The following is a 20,323-nucleotide window of genomic DNA, read 5'->3' as shown; positions in this document are numbered from 1 at the left end:
AAAACATGCATGGACAAGCCAGTGAACATTTTCCATGTTGTCTTTTGCTTCATTTGAAGATATTTCAGATAGACAGGGACCGTATCAGGGTCATAGCATTGTGGGGGAGGGGGGAATACAGCACAAGTAGCTGTTGACGTGGAGACCATTATGGGACAATAATTATAAAAAGCTGCTTTACCCCCATCCCCTCAGTTTTGGGATGCCATTGCCATCTGCTCTTCCCAGGCTGGGGTGTGTTAGAGATCCCTTTCTGTAGGGCCCCTGTACTAGTGCGAAGTGGGGGGCTGGTAGTGTGCAGGTTAGTAACTGCATGTGCAGACTGTCGTTATGTTGGAGGATATTACCCTGCAATGTCCCCAAGAAGCAAAGGAAGGTCTCATTCAAAAGGAATGGGCAAACCAGAAAGATATGCAGTACTATTATTTCCCAGGAGTGGAAGGGAAAACCACCTATCCTAGCAGCCCTGAGAAACCTGCATTGCCTTGCAATGTGTTTGCCAAAATAGAGCACTATCTTTCCTTTTTTGAGCTGAGGGTGATCAAAATGGCATCCATACCAGAGACTAAGGGACAAGAAGGCAGGAGCTGAGCAGATGGTGAGAGGCTCTGCCCCCATGGAACAAAGTTGTTTAAGTCCCACTATTGTAATACAGCACATAATGCTGATTAGTGGTGTTCCCCTCCAAAGCAGTTTCAGGCTGACTTAGCCCTGAGAAACCCAAATGCAATCTGCAGCACCTGCGGCTTTGGCTTGGGATCTGACATTTTGAAGAGATTTCTCCTACCAGGAGAAGATTCTCCTGGGAAGACACCTGTAACCACTCAACACCCCACCCACCCCTCTGCTCTAACCACTGGACTTGCTGTTCTGCAGGTCCAGGCTTGATTGTTACGAGTATGTGGCTCTGCCTGTGTGAGCTTGCCATGAGTTAGAAGCACAAAGGGTGCACCCATCTGTGTAACAGTATTTAAGAGGGCAAGTGACATTGAGTCTAGATTACCTCAAAACAGTAGAGGGTACACAGTTAAGTCTTGTGCAGCAATGCCATGTGGGATACCAATAGCAGGGCTTCCAGAAGCAAAATATCGTTACATCCACACAAACCTCATTGGGGGGAACCCTCATTTGGGAATAGTTATTTCACTTCCAAAGCAGATTTAACTGATGTGGGATAAGACATCAGAAACAAAAACAAAAAAAAGTATGTGGATGAAAAGCAATTTAAGTTACTAAAAAAACTCAAAACTGTTCTGTGTAGACAAGGCCCTACATTCATCTCCTCTCATTGACTTTATACATTTAATAAGCTTATTAAATGAGTGGCCTGGTCTAGATTAGGGAATAGTTAAAAATGCATTAAGTAGCATTAAAAAAAATTAGCTCATGGGATAACACCTCCTGTAGAAATTTTTTTTAAGTGTTTAAATCCTAGTTAGCTAACTGTGGTCAGTCTTTACAGGGCTATTGAAAAGTGGGTGCAGTCTGCCTCTATACACCTGTGTATGATTTGTCTAATCACATCTTTGTCTAGTGATGTATTATGGGTGTGTGTATTTTTGAAGCCTGGGAGAAAGACATTTACCAACACAATTTGCTCTTCCTGTGCATTCTCTTGATTTTGTGATACCCGATTTCTTTTTCTAAGATGACAGAAATTCACTCACATATTAAGTATTTTATTTCACAAAATTACTTGTTACTTACACGAACACTGACATCTTAGTTAAGGTAGCCCTTTTGAATATCATTATTCAAAAGATTTTTCCCTCTGATCCAGAAAAGCACAGATGAAATACAGATTTTGCACAGTTAAATTAAAGCAGTTTTTCACAGCTGAATAATGTAGATCCTCCTTTACAACAGAAGGGAATAGATTTTTAGAATGCTACTTCAATGCATTCATCACTTTAAAAAAAAACAACCTAAGGAACCTGATATACATTTTTTGGCCAATACTGTTACAAAATTAAAAGCAAGTTTCCAAAAACATCTAAACAAGAGTTAGTGTAAGCTTTATTTTCATTACTAAACTCATCCTGGGTGAAGAGTACTCATAAGTCTAAGATTTGAAATGAGATGAGATTTAGCAAATTTCATCAAACAAGTTCATCAACCTCCTTGGACTTTGCTTCATTTGTTTTTCTCAGTAATGCTTGTTTAAGTGCATTGATCTTCTCATCAAGTTCAGCCAGTGAATATTTCTGTTTTGAAAAAAAATCCCAATAATTTACACATTGAATTGCCACACATGTTCAAGCACAGCTTCACATTTTACTACAGGAGTCGTCATTCCATATTGAAACTCTGATGTTTCAGTGCTAAGATGAAAATACTGTACATTCAGAAATTTAACAACTGAAGAGTTACCTACAGAGATCTTGTAACTACCTCAATTTAGCAGGAACCAAAAAAAGGCTGAATTTTTGACTCTTCAGCAACAGAACAAACAATGATTAACTACTTTAACAATTGATGAAAACCAGATAAAGTTTAGGGTCAGTATCTGACTTCTCAAAAATAGCTGCACACTACTGCTCGACAGATTTTCTACTAAAATATTTTTAAAATTTGTGCACTGAAATGTACGTATAACCACACAGCTGAAAAACTGGTATTTGAAGGGAACTCTGTAACCCAACATATAGCTAACTACATATAGAAAGCAATTATGCTGGCTGTGCACTTTGACAATACTGTAGTAAAATGTGGAACTACTCTGTAGTTATAAGCATTTCATAAATTAAGGTAAGTAAAAGTTAATGGCACTTACATGGGGTGGTTGGACCTTCCTCCTTTTGCCAGAAAAATTCTAGAGGGAATAAAGATTAACCACAGACTTAATATATAGAGGCAGATTATGGTGTTGAGATCCTAGGCCAGAGCAAGAGGGGGGCCTTCCCTACCCCTTCCACCTGCTTTTCCCCATACCCTGGGGTCTTGTCCTTCCTGCCTGGGGCTCCAGCTGATGAGTGGGATGGTGGTGCCCATTTTTCTGGGGCCCTATTGGCCCAGTAGCTAATCCACCACTATTAATATAGCATCCACAGAAGATTCCTTAATCATAGAATATCAGGGTTGGAAGGGACCTCAGAAGGTCATCTAGTCCAACCCCCTGCTCAAAGCAGGACCAATCCCCAGATAGATTTTTGCCCCAGATCCCTAAATCGCCCCCTCAAGAATTGAACTCACAACCCTGGGGTTAGCAGGCCAATGCTCAACCCCCTGAGCTATCCCTCCCCCCAAAGTCTAGAAGCTACAAGCTCTATTTTATCACTGATACAGGAGTAAGTCTTCAGAGCACCGAAGGGAACACTGACCATCATTCCATACATACCAAGAAATCCTCTTCAATTAAGCGAATTTTAGGGGTGGGAGAAATCCCAGGCAAAAATCAAACAACCTACTGCTTTTCCAGAGAACAGCCAGAAGCTGCTCAAACTTCTTTAAGCTGCACAGCCTGTATACCCGAATCATATCCTAAATGAAGGCTGCCTTTAGAGATAATAGGGTAGTTTGATATTTAGTGGATGCCTTGTCCATGCTAGTGTTTCTCACCACTGCTAGTATCAATGGTGCAAACATTCATGCAGACACAGTACCAATATACTACTGGCAGTCTAGGCACTGACCTACACTAGCTGTACCACTGCTACAGTAAATTCCACCCAAACACCTATTGGTACCCAAAGAAGATCCCAAAGCACTTTGTGTGGGGAAACTCAACATGTTAAGCAGAAAGCTCCCTCCTGCACTACCTTTAATTTCCAAATAGTCTCAAGGTGTAGCTCCATGTACAGCACAGAGAAATCCAAGTAAAAACATAGGGCTGCATTTAAAATTTAAAGTATTGCTGTTTTACTCTTTCTACCAGAAGGCTCCCTCTTCTGCTGGTGTCATTAGGAGAGAGATTCAGTCAGGAAGTGAAAATCCAGGGGAGAGGGCCAGACCATTTTAGTGACACAGGAGGGAGAGCAGGAGAACTGAAGAACAAACATTTTCCCAAGGTAATTAACAGGTAGTAACAGCCAAGGCAGGGTTCCCTCCTTTGCCCACTCAGTACACCCTCACTCTCAACCCCATCAGCAGCTCCCTCAGTGCTCCAGGGTAACAGCTGAATCCCAGGCCTCTTCTCTCTCTGACAGACAACCTGTGGAACTCCTTGCCAGAGGATGTTGAAGGCCAAGACTATAACAGAGTTCAAAAAAAGAACTAGATAAGTTCAGAGAGGATAGGTCCATCAATGGCTATTAGTCAGGACGGGCAGGGATGGTATCCCAAACCTCTGTTTGCCAAAAGCTGGGAATGGCAATGGGATGAATCACTTGATTATCTGTTGTGGTCTTTCCTTCCTAAACACCTGACATTGGTACTTTTGGAAGACAGGATGTGGGTCTGGACAGACCTCTGGTCTGAACCAGTATGGCCATTCTTATGTTCCCCCTTAAACAGGGCAGATGGCCTTGTTGGGTACCTACTTCTTCTCAGTCCCCTGCAAATGTCCCTTGCCCCCTTCTGAAATGCAGGATTTCTGCCTCTACAAGCCTCCTCAGTGGCCTGGATTCCCTTTCCTAAAGAAGGGAGCCTTCAGGCAGGGCACTTTTGAGCCACTTGCCTCCATCCTCTGTAGCGTCTATCCTAAGCAGATTGCTCTCTCCTACATTTCCAACAGGAAGCTGAAGCCCCTTAGGGGGGTAAAAAGATAAATTAAAATTGAAAGTTTAATGTGCAGCCCAAGTGTGTGTTTTACTGGCTAGGAACTTCAAATGAGAGTTAAACTAAAGAACTGGATCCCAGAATCAGACACTTGTTGAAAAGGCCTATATTACATGAAGTTTTGAATCCCTCTCAATAGCAGTTCTATGTATTTATAAAAACAGTCAACTTGAAGCTAATCAATTTCAAACTGGGCATTAGAGAAACATCTTTTCCAGTTTGTCTGTGCATGTGCTAGTTTTTTGTGAAGCCAGTTCTACTGTTTCCCACTGTGGTTTAAGCCTTTCATATAGTGCAAAAATAGAAGTCTTTGATGCACCTATATACTCTTTTTACTTAACTATGCACTGTTGTGCTGGGGGAAGCATTACATTTGTTTGCTAATTTTCAATATTTCACGAAGACAAATATACACAACTTTCACCACTTATACACACTTACTGACAGAATTTGGTCTGAAGAGACTAGCTTAAAAAAAGCACTAAATGACATAAAATGGATAATCTCCAAGCAATTTATCTATCTTCCCATGCTACTGTCTGTCATCCCTTCCCTATTCCAGTATTGCCAATTTCAAGAGCTCGAAAATAATGAGTCATTTTTCAGACAAAGATTATATTGTTTTTTTCAGTCTCTATTTTTGAGCCTCCCCCTGCCAATTCCCACTGTGAGAGATGATTAGTTTTGCCAACACTCCCAAATTCATTGGGAAAGGTGATTTTTGGCCCCTGCTACAGAAGATCTCACCCCCATCTCCCCATAACTTGCCCAGTAATTAATTCTGTCTCCCACCATCACTTCAGCTCTTGTCAGGTCCCCTACCATTAGTCAGTCCCCCTCAGTTCAGCTCCCCACATTAGCCTCACTTCTGCTCCTCCTAGGATTCTTCAGACCCCTCTCCCAGGCTTGGGGAAGCTGCAGCAGGGTCCTCTCTCCCCCTCCCAGATTGGGGGAGGTGCAGTGGGGTCCCCATTTCCCCCCTTATTACAAGCTCAGTGCTGCAGAAGGGGAGGGAGAGGAACGGAAGTATCATCCTGTCCATCTTTCTCACTGGAGGGAGTGGAACCACCTTGAGCTGCATGGCTCTTTGCTCTCTCCTCCCCTTTCCCCTCCTGTGAGAACAGCAATTAGAAGGGATTGGCTCTGCAAGGGTGCTGGAACTTCGTGTCATTAAGAAAGGAGTCCCAGCATCTCCTGAAATCCTGTCACTTGCAAAAAAACATTGAGTTGGCGATAGTGCTGTTCCTCACACCAGTTCTTAACACTAATTCTATGGCCATGAAAATGTAATCATATTGTGTATAAAAGCAAGACAGTCACCAGAATGAAAGTCATACTTTTGCTCAATTTAAGTTTTTGTAGTTTAGAAATTTCATATTTCTATGGGAAAAAAAAGTGTTCATGCAACTATCAAAATAGTACCTACCAATATAACTTCATAAGATCTATTTCCTGTATCAAAGATTTAAGAAAACAAAAAGCCCCAAACACATTTAGGTGTGCTGAATAATGGAAGTTAGAGAGAATTACTTACCACAGATAGAAAATATTCAGGGGACATTCCTTCCAACTCAAGAATCTTATCTTCAAGCTTTTTAATTCTCTGATAAATATCTCTAGGTACTGGACCACCTTGATGTAACAATCCAAATAGGAAGAGTCAGGAAACTATCTGAATAACTAGCATTACTATAAGCTTAAACTTCATAGTAGGGCTTGAATAATTCACCTACTAGCTAGAAGATGAGATGAAAAAGGTGGGTGGGGAAATAGGGGGAAGGGTAACCAATATGGTCTGAGAAGCCAACTCCTATTCAATTGCCAGGAGAGGGAATGTTGCTGGAATTTCTACTAAGGTGCTGTTCCTGGGCTCTGCATGGAAGCTCATTCAAGCCTCCAGTGTCTGGTGAATTTAAAATTTCATCCTCTCTACCTAGTGGGAGGGGTAAGATTTGCCACTTTCCATTCTGCAGCTGCAAAGAAGGAGTCTCAGCTTCTTTACCCTTCTCTTATGTGGATTTTTTTGGGGGGTGGGGTGGGGGGTGGGAAGAGGAGGTTGGTGCCTCAGTAACTCTAGTCCCTGTCTCCATTAAACTGGAGCTAGTAGTGTTTTGAAAGGCAGCAGTCATACTGACTAGTGTGCAGAGGTTCTGGAACTGTCTGCAGACTCCGGGGGGGGGAAAAAAAAACAAAAAACTATCCGATGACACGTGAAAGTTATCTTTCCAATCCCCAGGGCTAGAAATTGTTTTTTAGTGAATGTAAGTTCTGTAGAAATTGATGACTTAAGCACTCGTGGTGGTTGGACAAATGGATTTTTTGAGACCTACTTTAGTTCTAAAACCCTTTATAGCTTAGAACAGCAATGATTTTGAAAAAAAAATTAACCCTAAAAAACACTTAAGTCCCTCTTCATGCATGTTGCATCTAGGATTAAAAAACAAAACAAAACCCCCCACACAGTAGGCTACAGGAGACTTAATACTGGTAAATTTTAAAAGGCATTATTTAGTAGCATGTATTTTACTCTATTCACTAATCTTCTGTTCCTTCTGATAGCTGCCCATGTGCAACTAGACATTAGCAGATGCCTCATGCACCAACATTCTACTGATTATATGGAAACCTACAACCCCATGCGGTAGTGCACCAAGCATCACCACTTCAAACAGGATGCAGCTAACGGCCATCGGCAGAGAGCAGGTGGTGACCGGTCACCTATGGGTCCAACTATAGATATCTAGAACTGCACTGGAGGGAATTCACCGCTAGAAGTGAAAGAACAGGTGTCCTGACGATAGTTGCCTAATTCATTGCGGGGAGGAGGTACATTGTGGAGGAGCAAGGTCAGGAGAGATGAAGGGTTTGAAAAAGACAGCCTGCTGTGGTAAAATCCCAGGAAACAGCATTTTGGCCTATGACTCAGCTGTCTTGTCCACGTACTAAACAGAACTGACCATTCAAAAACATGCAACGTGATGAGGCAGATCTTATAGTACATGGCAATCTATAAATTGGATTAAGTATTTAACCCAGCGGCAGCTTTCAGGATGAAAGGTAAACATGAGTGTGGTACACTGGAGACATTTAATCTGTTTTTTTCAAAGTAGTAACTAACGTGGCCCCACCATGCTTTTATTCCCTCTATTGGCTGCCCATCCACATCTTTACCTTACATCATTTCCAGCTCTGATTTGATTCCATTAAAGAATCTAGCCCAACCCTTGCCAAGGCAGAATTGAAATAAGCATTAAAGCTGTGGCTGAGCTTTAATTTTCTTCTCTACTTCTCCACACTTCTCTACTTTTGGAGCACACACAGACCGTATTTGGAAAGCCAGTCACAAAATGTCATAGCAAGTCCTGGTCAGGGTTTCAAACAGTTTTTCTCCCTGTTTCCCCTTATGGCTGGGAAAGCTTTGGCAGGGAATAAAGCTTTCTTCCGTCAAGGCTGCTCTCTGCTCAGCAGCTGTTGTTTAAAACTGCTCCCCTCTCACTCCTCCTAGTGCTGCTGTCTTTTACTGCAGTGGCAGTAGAAGGGCAGCAGTGCTAGGAGAGAGCTACTCCGACTGCTGGTGAGCAGAGAACAACCCTGCAAAAATCCCCGCCCCCCTTTTACTCCTCTGAAATAAGAAGCAGGGAGTGGGTGTCTAAAGCAGGTCACACTGTGACACCTGGAGATTTCCTGTGCAGTTGCTAAGAGAGGAGAAAGATGAACTTGAGGCTTTTCTCAGGGCTGTTGACTTGGCCCGGAGTTGAGCGGAGATGGATAGGAACTGAGTTGAGACTGAGACAGCTTACCTCACCTTGCAGTGTTTCAGCTGGCCTGACCCTTATAGAGAAAATTCTGCCACCTACTACTACAGAGATGTGCTGAAAAGCATGCAATCCACAGTCATAGACTGAACTTGAAACCTTGCCTAACTGAACTATATTAGTGATTACAGTACAATCGAATATCTTAATCACACAATTAAAGCATATGGTACAAACCTGTTTGTAACCGTAAATGAGCTTCAATGTTTTGCAGTCTTTCCTCTACTGCTTGGTTTCCACAGTCACGAAGCAGGATACTTGCTTTATGACTGGACCCGTGTGTTCCTTCAGATCTAGTCTGGGGACCATAGGTGTTCACAACTCTAGAAACTAAGTTAAAAGAGGTTACACGATTACCACATAGGCACACGTAGTCAGTTCTTCTCATATCAAGAACTATTTCATTTCAGTAATAATGTAATGTATTTAATCAAAAAAAATTTTTTTTAGGACAGTAGTTTTACTAACTTCACTGTGATAACCAAACTAACTTTACTACAACTTTTAATGTGATGAAAGTCCCAAAGACATTGAAGACTAGAGGTTCAATAAAATGCATTTCTTAAAGTATGTCTAACTAAAAAATTAGGTATGGATAAAAACAACTCAAAGCTTTAATTTCTCTTTATCTGAGGCAAAGGGCAATTTCTCTTCACACTTCCATGTGGCAAACACTCAAGAATGTTTTGAGTCAAGCTTTATTTGTCTTTTAGCTGCTAATCTCAATAACAGCAATAGTTAGATTAGTAGCTGAAAAACAAATAACATCCAATCTAAATTAATGACTGGCTAGAGCTAGTGTGAGTGGGAAGAAAAGTCAAGAAAAAGCCATGACCTAACATTATGGGCTGCATTGCAACTCCACTATGTTAACAAGTAGAATATCAGAGGAGAAACAACTACAAGAATTACCAGAATATTAGCAAGGGAGTTCTCAATGTTTTGTTATTTGGGTTTGCAACTTGAAAGTCTGGTTGGATCCTTTGCTGCTTCTGGATGCTCAGATAGCTGTGGCCAAACATGCTTTTTTCCAACCAAGTCAAAATCTCTTGACCAATCTTTGTGTCAAAGTCCACAAATAACATTATCCATTCTTCTGGGTGGTCTTACTGCACTGTGCTGTAGCCGAACACCATTCAGGAAACTTCAGATGGTGCAGCATGTTGCTGTAGCTTACTGAGCATTTCAAGCAGAGAGCATGTTACACTTGTGCTCCAGAGTCTGCATTGTCTTTGTTTCCAATTCTTTTCCAGGTGCAAATAAATGTGCTGGTTTTGACCTATCAAAAGGTCTGAACAGTATGGGTCTGGGCAACCTCTTCGATACTGTGCTGAAGTCAAGACACTTCAACTAACAAAAGAAGGGACCTTAACTCTGGGCCTCACTTCTCCTATCTTCCTCCTGGCACAACAGAAAATGTTTAAGCTTTGCAACATGCTATGACGCTAATCCACTGTATTATCCTAGACTTTTCCTAAAAGGGTGATTGAGTGGGCAGCACAGGTAGACTTTCAATTTTCAGGAGGGGGGTACTTCTATTGTTGTATTTCAAATAAGTTGTACATGTGCCTGGACAGCACTGATCAGGCACATTTTTGCACACTTAATTTCAGTACTTGGGAGATCTTGGGTCAATTCCCTGCTCTTCCAGACTTCCTGTGGGACTTTTGGCAAAGCACTTAGCCTCTTTGTGCCTGGACAGCAGTACTTCTCTACCTCCTGTGGTGGTGGGAGAATTAAACACTGAGGTATTCAGATACTACAGTGATGGGGGCCCTATAATTCCCTAAATAGACAGAGTATAAGGATTATTTTATACATTTTTTTTCCTATTTTTCCCCAGTTTTCCCCCCTTTTGAGATTTTTTGGGGGGAGAATCTTGCTCGCTGGGTTGTCCCCTCCCATGCCATGCTGCTGTACCCTCTCCATTATCAGAACAGTACTGGGAGGAGATGGCAAGGGCTTAAGACCTCCCACAACATTGGCCAATGAACTGAGTGGGGATGGAGAAGTGATCAACACCTTCCATTCAGGATGGCTGGAGCAGTCTCTTTTCTTATCTGGCAATGCAGATCAGCAGCAAGTGAAGGAGCATTTAATAGCTGAGCAATCTCTGTGATAATGAAGAAAATGTAAAGCCTTGCAGTACAATAATTCTGTAATTATAACTTAAGCTGGGCTTGCCTCCCACTTCAGTGCAACTATTTTGATTAGAGGGACACATTCACAATTTTTAGAAAAAACAATTCCTTAGCTATATTGCTAAAATGAATTTAGAATGTTAAATGCAAATAATTCTTAAATTTTTCACCTAAAAACTGGGATTTTTTGGTTTTTATTTTTTTTAAAAATCTTTCATCTCAGACAATGAAGACAGACTAGTTTATTTTTGCTTCTGGTAAAACACACCTTTAGGTTCTCATGCACTAGCACCATGCTGCTGGCTTTGGGGTGGAAACTTTGCAGGGGGAATGATTCAAAACTGGTTTTATTAGACTGAAAGTCAATATAAACGTTTCCATGATATTTTTAATGTTCTATACAAAAATGTACACATTTCAGTTGAGCCACATTTGATCTGACATTGTCCCCACCTGGACAGCGTTCATTGTGGCAAATATATTTTGAAGACAAAGTACACAGATTACTGCTTACCCTTTACATGACTCTTAAATCCAGGATAAGGTGTGAAAACTGCATCTGTTCTGGCACAGCTGTTCTCTAGGGAAATTTTTTTAAAAAAAAGAGAGACCCTGAGTGCATATTTGTAAATTAAAATGCTCTGACCGCTGGCTTTTTGGCACCCCAAATTTAAATTCCTCTTCCTCCTGCCTAGGCCCCAGTCCTGTGAACACTTATACACATGTGGACCAATTGAGTTCAATGGGACTACTCACCTATATAAAATTATTCACATGTGTAAACATTTGCAGGATTCGAACCATAACCTGTTCCAATCTACTTGTGTTCTAACTGTCCTCATCTCCTTGGTCCATTTGTTTCTCCATATCTTCTACTCATTGCTTCTTTTTCTTTCCACCCCTACTTTAGGTTTGGTTTTGTGTCTTTCTGCCCATAAACCCTTCTCCCTCTTCTTCAAGTACCTCCTTAAAGCTAGTTTCTTCCATGAATCCTTCTTAGTGTAGAGTATAGCATCTTGTTCCATTTTCCCTTATCTATATTTATGTCTTGTGGCTTGTCATTATTATTAATAGTAGTAGTATTGTAGCTTGTAAAATTTTAGCACCCGCCCCCCCGCTAAGAACAGAGCCCATCTCTCATTTCCTTTCTTATTCTAGCATTTGTATTTTATTCTTGTCCATGTATTTAGAGCTATATTAATGTTTTATAATAAAATGAGCATAGAGAAGTTCTAGAATCAGCTCTTATGCATGTAAGCTTACTTAATATAACTTTAAAAAGTGGCATTTTATTATCTAGCACTCTTAAACAGTCTATTAACCTTTAACGTTTCTGAATGTTAGTCTAACTTTTTAGAATGTTCTTTTCATTCCAACACTTATGAAATTATAAAACAGTGATCTTTGAGATTTAAAACACAGCATGCAAAACAATTACTTACGTGATATTTGGGTAAACAGATACTGGGAGGATACTAGCAGACATAGGAAAACTGCGGTATTTTACTCCTTATTTATAAATAAGTCTCTTCAAAACACTTCTATAATTGTTTTACTCTGGATATTATCATTAAGTAGGACACATTTAAAAAACAAGCAACTTGACTTAAGACCCTTCACATTTTTTCTTTTAATTCAACCCTCTAGTAACTTAAATACGTTACAATGAAATATATTCTCTTTTAATCAAACTAACATTACACTTCTCTAAGTTTAGACTTTCAATATACAATTGGTAAGACATTATTTGCACTGCAATTCTCCTGCATTAACTTAATTTAGTGTTCCTTTTTAAAGTCAACAATTACAATAACTTTACAAAGTAAGTATCTTCATTAATGAGGGCATCTGATTATAGACTCTGCAGTTTTTTAAATATTACAACGGCTCCTCTCCATCAGTAGGGACTCCATGAAACTTAGAAAGACAAGACTAGTACTGGGAGAGTAATCGCTGCATTTTGTCTATCCAATAATTTCCACATCACACGTACAAATGGTCTTCATTTTAAAAATGAAGTTGTTTGTTTTTTAAATATAAATGACATTTTAAAACAAAAATGTTTAAATTGCTAGGAAGATTAAAAACTCTGGTTGGATAATTACCTTGATTACAATCAATAACATTGCAAAATTCCCTGACATTATTTTCATTGATCTCAGCTTGTTTCCTCTCAATGAAGGCTGATATCCTCCTGTCAATCTGCAGGTAATAAACATGGTGACATGTATCTATTTCATTGTAATTCAAAGTGAAAGAAAGGGCATTTCTCAAATCTAGGCAAGATGGTCACTTACTTCTGCTTTTCCAGCTTTTATCTGGACCACCTCTGAGTCAAAATTAACAGGAGCCTCTTTCAGATCTCCTGAATCATAACTTGTATATTTTTCTTCTATCTGTGAGGTACTATCAGATAACTTTGAATTTGTATCCAACTTCTTGCCTTCTGTTTTATCTGCATCTTCAACAGGGACTATATTGTCCTCTTTAATCATTGACTGGAGTTTTTCTAAAAGAGGCTGAAACAAAAAAGGATATATGGTAGGGTTCAAAATGGCAACATGCTTCTCATTACAATTTCTAAAACAGACTGGTTAAAATAATTTGAGACACCAATAAAAAAATAAAAATATAGTACTTCCAAATTTTATGCCCTTATGACCACAGTCTGTTACATGTTTGTATATGAGAAATTGAAAAAATCCAAAATGTCTAAGCAAATCTGCCTGCTGCTCATCTGTTATAAAGCAAATCAAAGCTTCAGCCTTCGCCACCAATGACACTTAATTAACATGTCATTCAGATGCCTACTCAGAACACTAGGCTTAGTATTTTTCCTCCTTAACACGAGAGCCAATGCTCTCACTCTGTAAAGCCCTTACTTTATCACTACATCACTAGAGATTCTCCACTTGAAACTGCAGTTGCCCAAAGTATATGAGACAACACAGACATGAAATATATAGGTGTTATGCTGAACAATCATGCTTTCCTTGATATGGCTGATTATCTACTTATATTACAAAATTAAATGAGAGAAAGCACTGGGAGCCGTAGCAGCAAAATAAATGCTTATCATTCTACTGGATGTTCCTGCACAAGATGTAAAAACAAAAGCCTATCAAAAAAATAAGTTGTACTACATGTCTTCCCCCCCAACACACACACACTCAAGTCTTCCCTGAATTTTATAGCTTCTTTTCTCCCTACAAAACTAGGATTAACTATTACTTATAGCAGGACAATTTCTACCAGTTTAGTTTCCTGAAAAGGAATGAAATTAGTATGTCTAAATTCAAGGAAACTGTAAGTAATTTTTACTTGCTTTTAATCTTGCATTTTGTCTTTTTTGGTTTGTCATATTAAAGACTCTTGATGTGTAAAACAAAGGCCCTTTTTTATCCTGTAGGCGAGCAAGTTAACAAGTTCCTCTAATTTTACCCCGTCCCCCCAAATACAATACACTTGGAATCATTCACTAAACAGATAAAATGAAAAATTGAAATGTATTCAAATCACCACCTTCTTCAGATGTCAGACCACGAAGCGGCAAGGGCTCAATTCTGTTTAGCTATTGACTGTCCAAAACAACCAAAACCAACCAAAAAATAATAATAATAATAATCACAACTAAATTATAGTGTAGTTGCTACTTCTGATAGGGCCAAAAAGTTTCAAATAGTTAAGAAAAATGCAGTGACTGGCTACTTGGCAAAATGAGAGATGTCAAAGAAATTACTTTCTTGTTAAAACCTATGCTGAAAATATGTTTAATTGCAGTAAGACACTCCAGGATGTGTCATGCTGGGATAATGCCACTTCTTGAACCACTGAAAGCACTCCATGAGCCTCAAAACTCACCCAAGGCATGGAATCATTATCATAGCATGACACACACCTGCCGTGTCTTATTGCTTAATTATAACCCACCATAGATGGAAATGTATTGAATTTACAATGCAAGTCTAGAAATCAATGGGGCTGCATTTGTTCAATCTGCTTACCCATAGTGTCCTCACAGGCTATTCCCACAACTGTTCTGACACCTCTGTAAGATAACAGGTTTGAGAACTTATGAAGTGTAGTGGAATCCCAAATGTATAATATATTTGCATGCTTCTCAAGTTAAATACTTCAATACTAAATCAAAACAATTGAAATTATGCAGTGTATATAATCTAGCTACTTTAAACTTGACCAAAGAGATCAGCATTTAAGTGTACAATAAAATATTTACCTGCAAATATAAAATATGTTGCTGAAGTGCACTAAAGAGCAATGTAGGCTGGAGTGCCAAAGTACTTTGAAGCTTGCTCCAATCGATTACAATTTTCACCACATCATCTCCAAGGTTAAGCTTCAAAAGGGCAAACAAGCATCATTACAAAAATTACATCATTATGCTGTATTACAGAAGGTCATAGAAGTATATGGGACTTCTATGGGGTAACAAATTCTCAGCCTGTTGACTGCATTTTTATGTGAGAAGAAGAAGAATGGTTTAAAAATGTTAGTCTTGCATTGAAACTTCAATTGTAACTGACACTTCCTCAAATAAATCACTGTGTATGTTTGCATGAAGTCTGATTTTTTTTTTAAATACTCTTTAGTTAATGCCATTTTTATTGCATTAATTTAGCCTTTTAATCTCTGTCAAGAGTTAAGTCAGTCTATCAACTGTTACAATAAAATATTTTGTTTCTCATTACTGTAGTTTGCTTTTATTTTAGCTGGTTTGACAGCATAGCTAGTGACAAGACCAAGCCGCCAATATGCTTGTTTCATAGAGATTAGTGCTTTGCAAACAGTGGAACAAAAATAGGTACAATGTGTTTGTTTACCAGTATGTTTAAATAAACTATGGCCTTGATTCTGAGGTGTGCTGAGAAGTCTGGGCACTAACCATACTTCCAGATCAGGTTTTAGTCTAAAAAGAATTTAAATTACATTTTCTTTTGCAAGAAGCCTACATAAATAAATAATCTTTACCAAACCCCAGGTTAAGCAAAATGCAGACTTTGCAGCAGGACCTTCTCCACCCCATGAAATCTACTTCAAAATCAAAGTTTAACTTTCTATGTAACTGAACCACTGCAAACTCATACTACATAAACAAATGCCCTGAGATTATACTCCTTAGCGAAAACAATGATGTACAATTTACAGATTATGCACATATTGAAGTTAGCTTTTAGAAACTGCGTTGATCGTGCATCTATTAAACCCCTAATCAATGTGCATGTTAATAAAAATTTCATTTTACGCTACACTTTTTGTTAATAATCACTAATGAAATACATGCATGCTCTTCATTTCCACCTCTATTTTTGTTTCAATAAAACTTGTTATTCTCACAGGGCCTAATCCTGAGAAATAGCAAGCACTTGGCAACTCCCACCAAAGCCCAATAGGTTGTTTTCCAACCACATAAGGCATTAAAAGACTCCCCAAAAGTGAATAATGAGCTCTACACTTAAGCATAATTCCTATTTAAATCAACAGGGGTTACATGACTCAGTGACACTCAGAATCAGGTCCAGAATTCCTAATTCATTCACATACTTGTGCTGCTTGGATCAATATGATGCTCACAAATAGTGCAAGCTCCCAGTTTTTAAAAAGAAAATTAGACTACAGCTAGACAGATGATTGAGTTTGCATGCCTGAAGCACAATATCTCTAACATATCCTCCCCCCCCCCAAAAATAGGGGCCAGCTAATAGCATCAAATGTGGGTAAGAAAACAGAACACATATTTAGTTCTTGAGGATTTAAAGATAAATGTTTTAAAGGGCTGACAATTGAAGATTGAAATAAGCAAAAAGACATCTAAAGCACAACATACATAGGGAGAATCAAATGTGAATAAAGTAAATAGAATGCTAGCAATACATTAGGAGGCAAAGCAGTCAAATATTAAACTACTTTACATATCTGCAGTGAAAACAAGAACCACAATAACAGTGTTATATCTAAACAAAATATGAACCTGATCCTGCATCATTAAGCAGGCAGCATTCCCGTTCCTGTTCTGCTTGAGTAAATGTGCAAGATCAGACAACAAGCCAATACATGGGAAAGGAGATGGGGGACTCACCAATTCTTAGAGAGGCAGAAAAACTAGTGAAATAATGAGTCTGTATTTTTCTTCTTACTCAGCATCAAAATTCTAAAAACTAACAACAAAGTCACAACAGGTTCAAGCTTTCCATCTTTTGGTTCAGCTAGATATGATATATCAAGTATTTTAAGATATATTTAAAGCAAGGTTTTATTCTTTTTGGTATTTAACCTGCACATACCGTATCAGGAAAATTCATGTTTTGGTAAGCACGCTCATTTTGAACATTTTATTTTCTTAAGAAAGAAAAACTTAATGTACGTTTTATTTAGCTGATGAGATTATTTACCTACATCTACGGTGCTAATCAGGCATACATGCATACACACAGTTTGTGCAAAATGTTTCCATAAAAAAGTATACAGTACACATTTTGGATATTGTTACTTATAGTGTCTGCTAACAGTCAGTGGGAGTACATATACCACATATTATACATTAAAATGAGTACTCCTCAACAATCCCTCTTTTCAAATAGTCACAGCAACAGTTGTATGCTTCACTTTATATTTTGGGGCTCCTATTTAGGCAGTTCAAAGTGCAGAAATTTAGCAAGATTTCTGAATGGGAATAATTTAGGGATAAACAGTTAAAAATGGTAAGTGAAAAGGTTGGGTTCTTTTATTCATAGTCATGCTTTAGTCACCAGTAAAGATTAACCCCTATCTTCACCTATTTACACTTTTTGTATGTATTACTACACCAATAAATACTGAATAAGCAAATTAATCTGTCATAGTAATGCTTCCTCTTGCCTTAACAATACTTGTAAGGACTGTGATAGACTGAAATCTTGTAGTTTCTGCAACTACTACACTAGCATTGGCTGACATCTATTTTGTCGCAGTTGACAGTGACTTTAAGTCACTGCATCACAATGGATATCCCTATAGCTCGAAACAACATCAACAGACTAGCAATTTTTAGACAAGATACCCCTGTTGTGGAACCAAACCACTGTCATTAAATTCTACAAAATAGCACGTGGACCTTACTACACATGTGCTACTAGGCCCAGAATCTAAAATGCAGCCCTATAAGTAGCCAAGCTTTGGGTAACCAGTGAAGTACTGAATAAAGGACAGAGATTAACCATTTTAAAAACAACATTAAGTGCAAGGATTTAAGCTGTTACATAGGGTGTGTTCTCTTTAGCATCAAGTACCTAGTTTACATTATGTATATGTGCCAGCTCCTGTTTTTTATATACGAGGTCGACATTTCTGCAGTGTTGAGAAGCACAAAAGGAACAGTGCTCTTTATGTTCTATGACCACTGCTATATGCACGTTACTGTAATTTTTTTCTTCACCCACTCAGTTGCTGTGATCAGTGAAGAATTATGGAAAATGCTGTCCACAATACAAAAGGAAGCTTTTGTGTAACGCTAGCCTGATGCACCTAATACTTAACACGTTACCACCTCTAAACACTATATAAACATCAACCAATCCACACAGCATTCCTATTAGAGAGATAGGCCAGTGTTGTCACAGATGGAAAAAACTGAGATACATAAAGGTTAAGGTCCAAGTTTTCAGACTTTTTATTTTGGGTGCCTCAATATTTGAGTGCTTCGATAACTATGGTCTGATTATTAAAGGTGCACAGTAGCTACAGCACTCACTTGAAATGGCAAGAGAGGAGACTTGGTTTTGCCAATATCAAAAAATGTCAGATAATGTTTAATGGCTAGACTGAGGAATAGTTGGGGAAAGTAGATATCTACGTTACAAAAAGATTAAGAAAATGTTTGAAGTTGTATATATTTCTCTCCCTCACCCTTCAGATGTAGCTTCTAATCTTAGGCCCTAAACACTTGTGCATGGTTTAACTTCACAAATATGATTTCCACTGATTTCAATAGGGGTACTCATGAGCTCACTGGATTAGGATTTTTTTGGGATTGTAAACAATTTGAGGCAAGGACTGTGTCTGCCTGTGGACCCTGATCTTGATCACAGCCTCTGAGCACTCTTGTAATATCACCACTTAATGACAGTGGGCTCTCTTCACCTCTAAAAACAGGCTCTAGATTTTTAATCTTAAGCACCCCAAAATTGAAGCCACTTCTAAAATATGGCTCAAAGAAACTTGCCCATGCCCCACAACAGCAAAGCCAAGCCAAAAGTCTAAGTAGTTCTAACTTCAAGTGTCCTGATTCCCCACCCCCAAGTTATAATGGACTACTTAATGGTTTGTGGACAACAGTCATACTAACCTGTTGTGTGTGATACAATCTACACGCTTTGTCATAGGAAAATATTTCCTTCATAAATAAATTTGTAAATTTAGGCATATTTCACAGGCAATAGTCACTTTTTTTAAAGCCACAGTTAACAGCAACACAGTTACTTTGCTGTTAATATGAAACAAAGTAGTAATGAGAGTCTGTACGCCATCACTCAAGCAGCAGCAAGATATTTGATCCTTGGTAATAGCAGGTACTAAACGACCATGAAAGCAATCCCAGATGAAAGGATCTCCCCCCAAATAAGGGAGCCTTTACTGGATTATGAATTCCAAGTCGATTTCTCACCAAATAAACCCAAACTGTCCTATCTTCCGCCGCCCGTCCAGGCACACCCCCTGCTGCCCTTGGTTACTACTTTCATCCCCTCTCCCTGGACAGCTGCTGTCGTCCCCCCCTCCTGAGGGGTTCCCCCCCCCCCATGCTCCCCTGCCTGTAACGCTGCTGCTCCGCCCCAAGCAGGGCCCACCTCCCATGCCCCTGCCAGCAGGGACTCGCACCACCCCCTGCCCTACGCAGCTATTGCTGCAGGGTCTCGCCGCCCACCCACCGCTCTGCCCCCACTGACCTGCCCCGTCAGCCTGGGCAGGGAGCGCAGGGCGCCGCTCAGCACCTCCCGGGCGGCCGGGGCGGCGAGAGTCTCCGGCGTGTGGGCATCGGGCTGACGCTGGCTGGACTCCCCCACAGCGGCCATGATCCCCGGCCAGGCTGCCGGGGCCGGGACCACGCCTCCGCCGTCGCTCTGAGATGACGAGACCCGCGGGCGGCCTCAGCGCGGCGGAGAGCCGGGTCTGTCCCCGCCCACAGGTCCGACTGACGGGTGGAGGGGCCAATCCTCGACTCCGCTCCGGGCCGGGCCTGCGCTGGGTAGCGGGGGCTGCTGAGCCCCGGCCGAGTCGCGGGGGGTTCTATCGAAGCAGGGCAGGGCCCGCTGGCAGAGCCCATCCCCGGCACGGAGCGGTGCCGGCCAGTGCTTGGCCCCTGCCTACCCCGGGACTGGTGCGGGCTCTGGCTTTGCCACCCAGCGGGTTCAACCCCCCTGAGTCAATCAGGCCCCAGCGGGCACCATGAGACTGGCTTTAAAATCGCGATCCAGTACGTGAGGGGGCCTTGGCTTCGCGTGTTGAAGCATTGCCCGGTCACCCTCTCAGTCTTGCCTCTGCAGCCACGCGGGTTAGGGACCTGGTTTTTTAAATGAAAGATGAGCTCCGGGGTAATAACCTGGGGCCTTTTAGAAAATACCAAAGTATTGCGAGACTTGTGACAAAACAGACAATGTG

General features: G+C 40.3%; 1 protein-coding gene across 4 annotated transcripts; it reads right to left on the bottom strand.

The window, feature by feature from the left end:
* Positions 1 to 1,663: 1,663 nt before the first annotated feature.
* On the bottom strand, positions 1,664 to 19,899 carry LOC120404510 (MAP3K12 binding inhibitory protein 1). 4 transcript variants are annotated; one of them, XM_039537215.1, is made up of 9 exons: positions 19,612 to 19,874; positions 14,910 to 15,029; positions 12,970 to 13,191; positions 12,778 to 12,874; positions 11,187 to 11,252; positions 8,709 to 8,861; positions 6,251 to 6,348; positions 2,774 to 2,812; positions 1,664 to 2,204 (listed from the first exon to the last, which is right to left on the bottom strand). In XM_039537215.1, the coding sequence occupies exons 1-9, from the start codon at positions 19,735 to 19,737 to the stop codon at positions 2,100 to 2,102; spliced, it is 1,026 nt and encodes a 341-aa protein (XP_039393149.1). In that variant the 5' UTR covers positions 19,738 to 19,874; the 3' UTR covers positions 1,664 to 2,099. The 4 variants fall into 4 exon arrangements, with proteins under 4 accessions (XP_039393149.1, XP_039393151.1, XP_039393152.1 ...); XM_039537217.1 differs by lacking the exon at positions 19,612 to 19,874 and adding an exon at positions 19,014 to 19,402; XM_039537218.1 differs by lacking the exon at positions 14,910 to 15,029 and having other exon boundaries at positions 19,612 to 19,876.
* Between the last annotated feature and the right edge of the window lie 424 nt (positions 19,900 to 20,323).

Source organism: Mauremys reevesii, linkage group 4 (genome assembly GCF_016161935.1).
Source record: "Mauremys reevesii isolate NIE-2019 linkage group 4, ASM1616193v1, whole genome shotgun sequence".
NCBI classification, from domain to species: Eukaryota; Metazoa; Chordata; order Testudines; family Geoemydidae; genus Mauremys; species Mauremys reevesii.
Note: the sequence above shows the minus strand (reverse complement) of the source record. Positions and strands in the feature narration are given on the sequence as shown.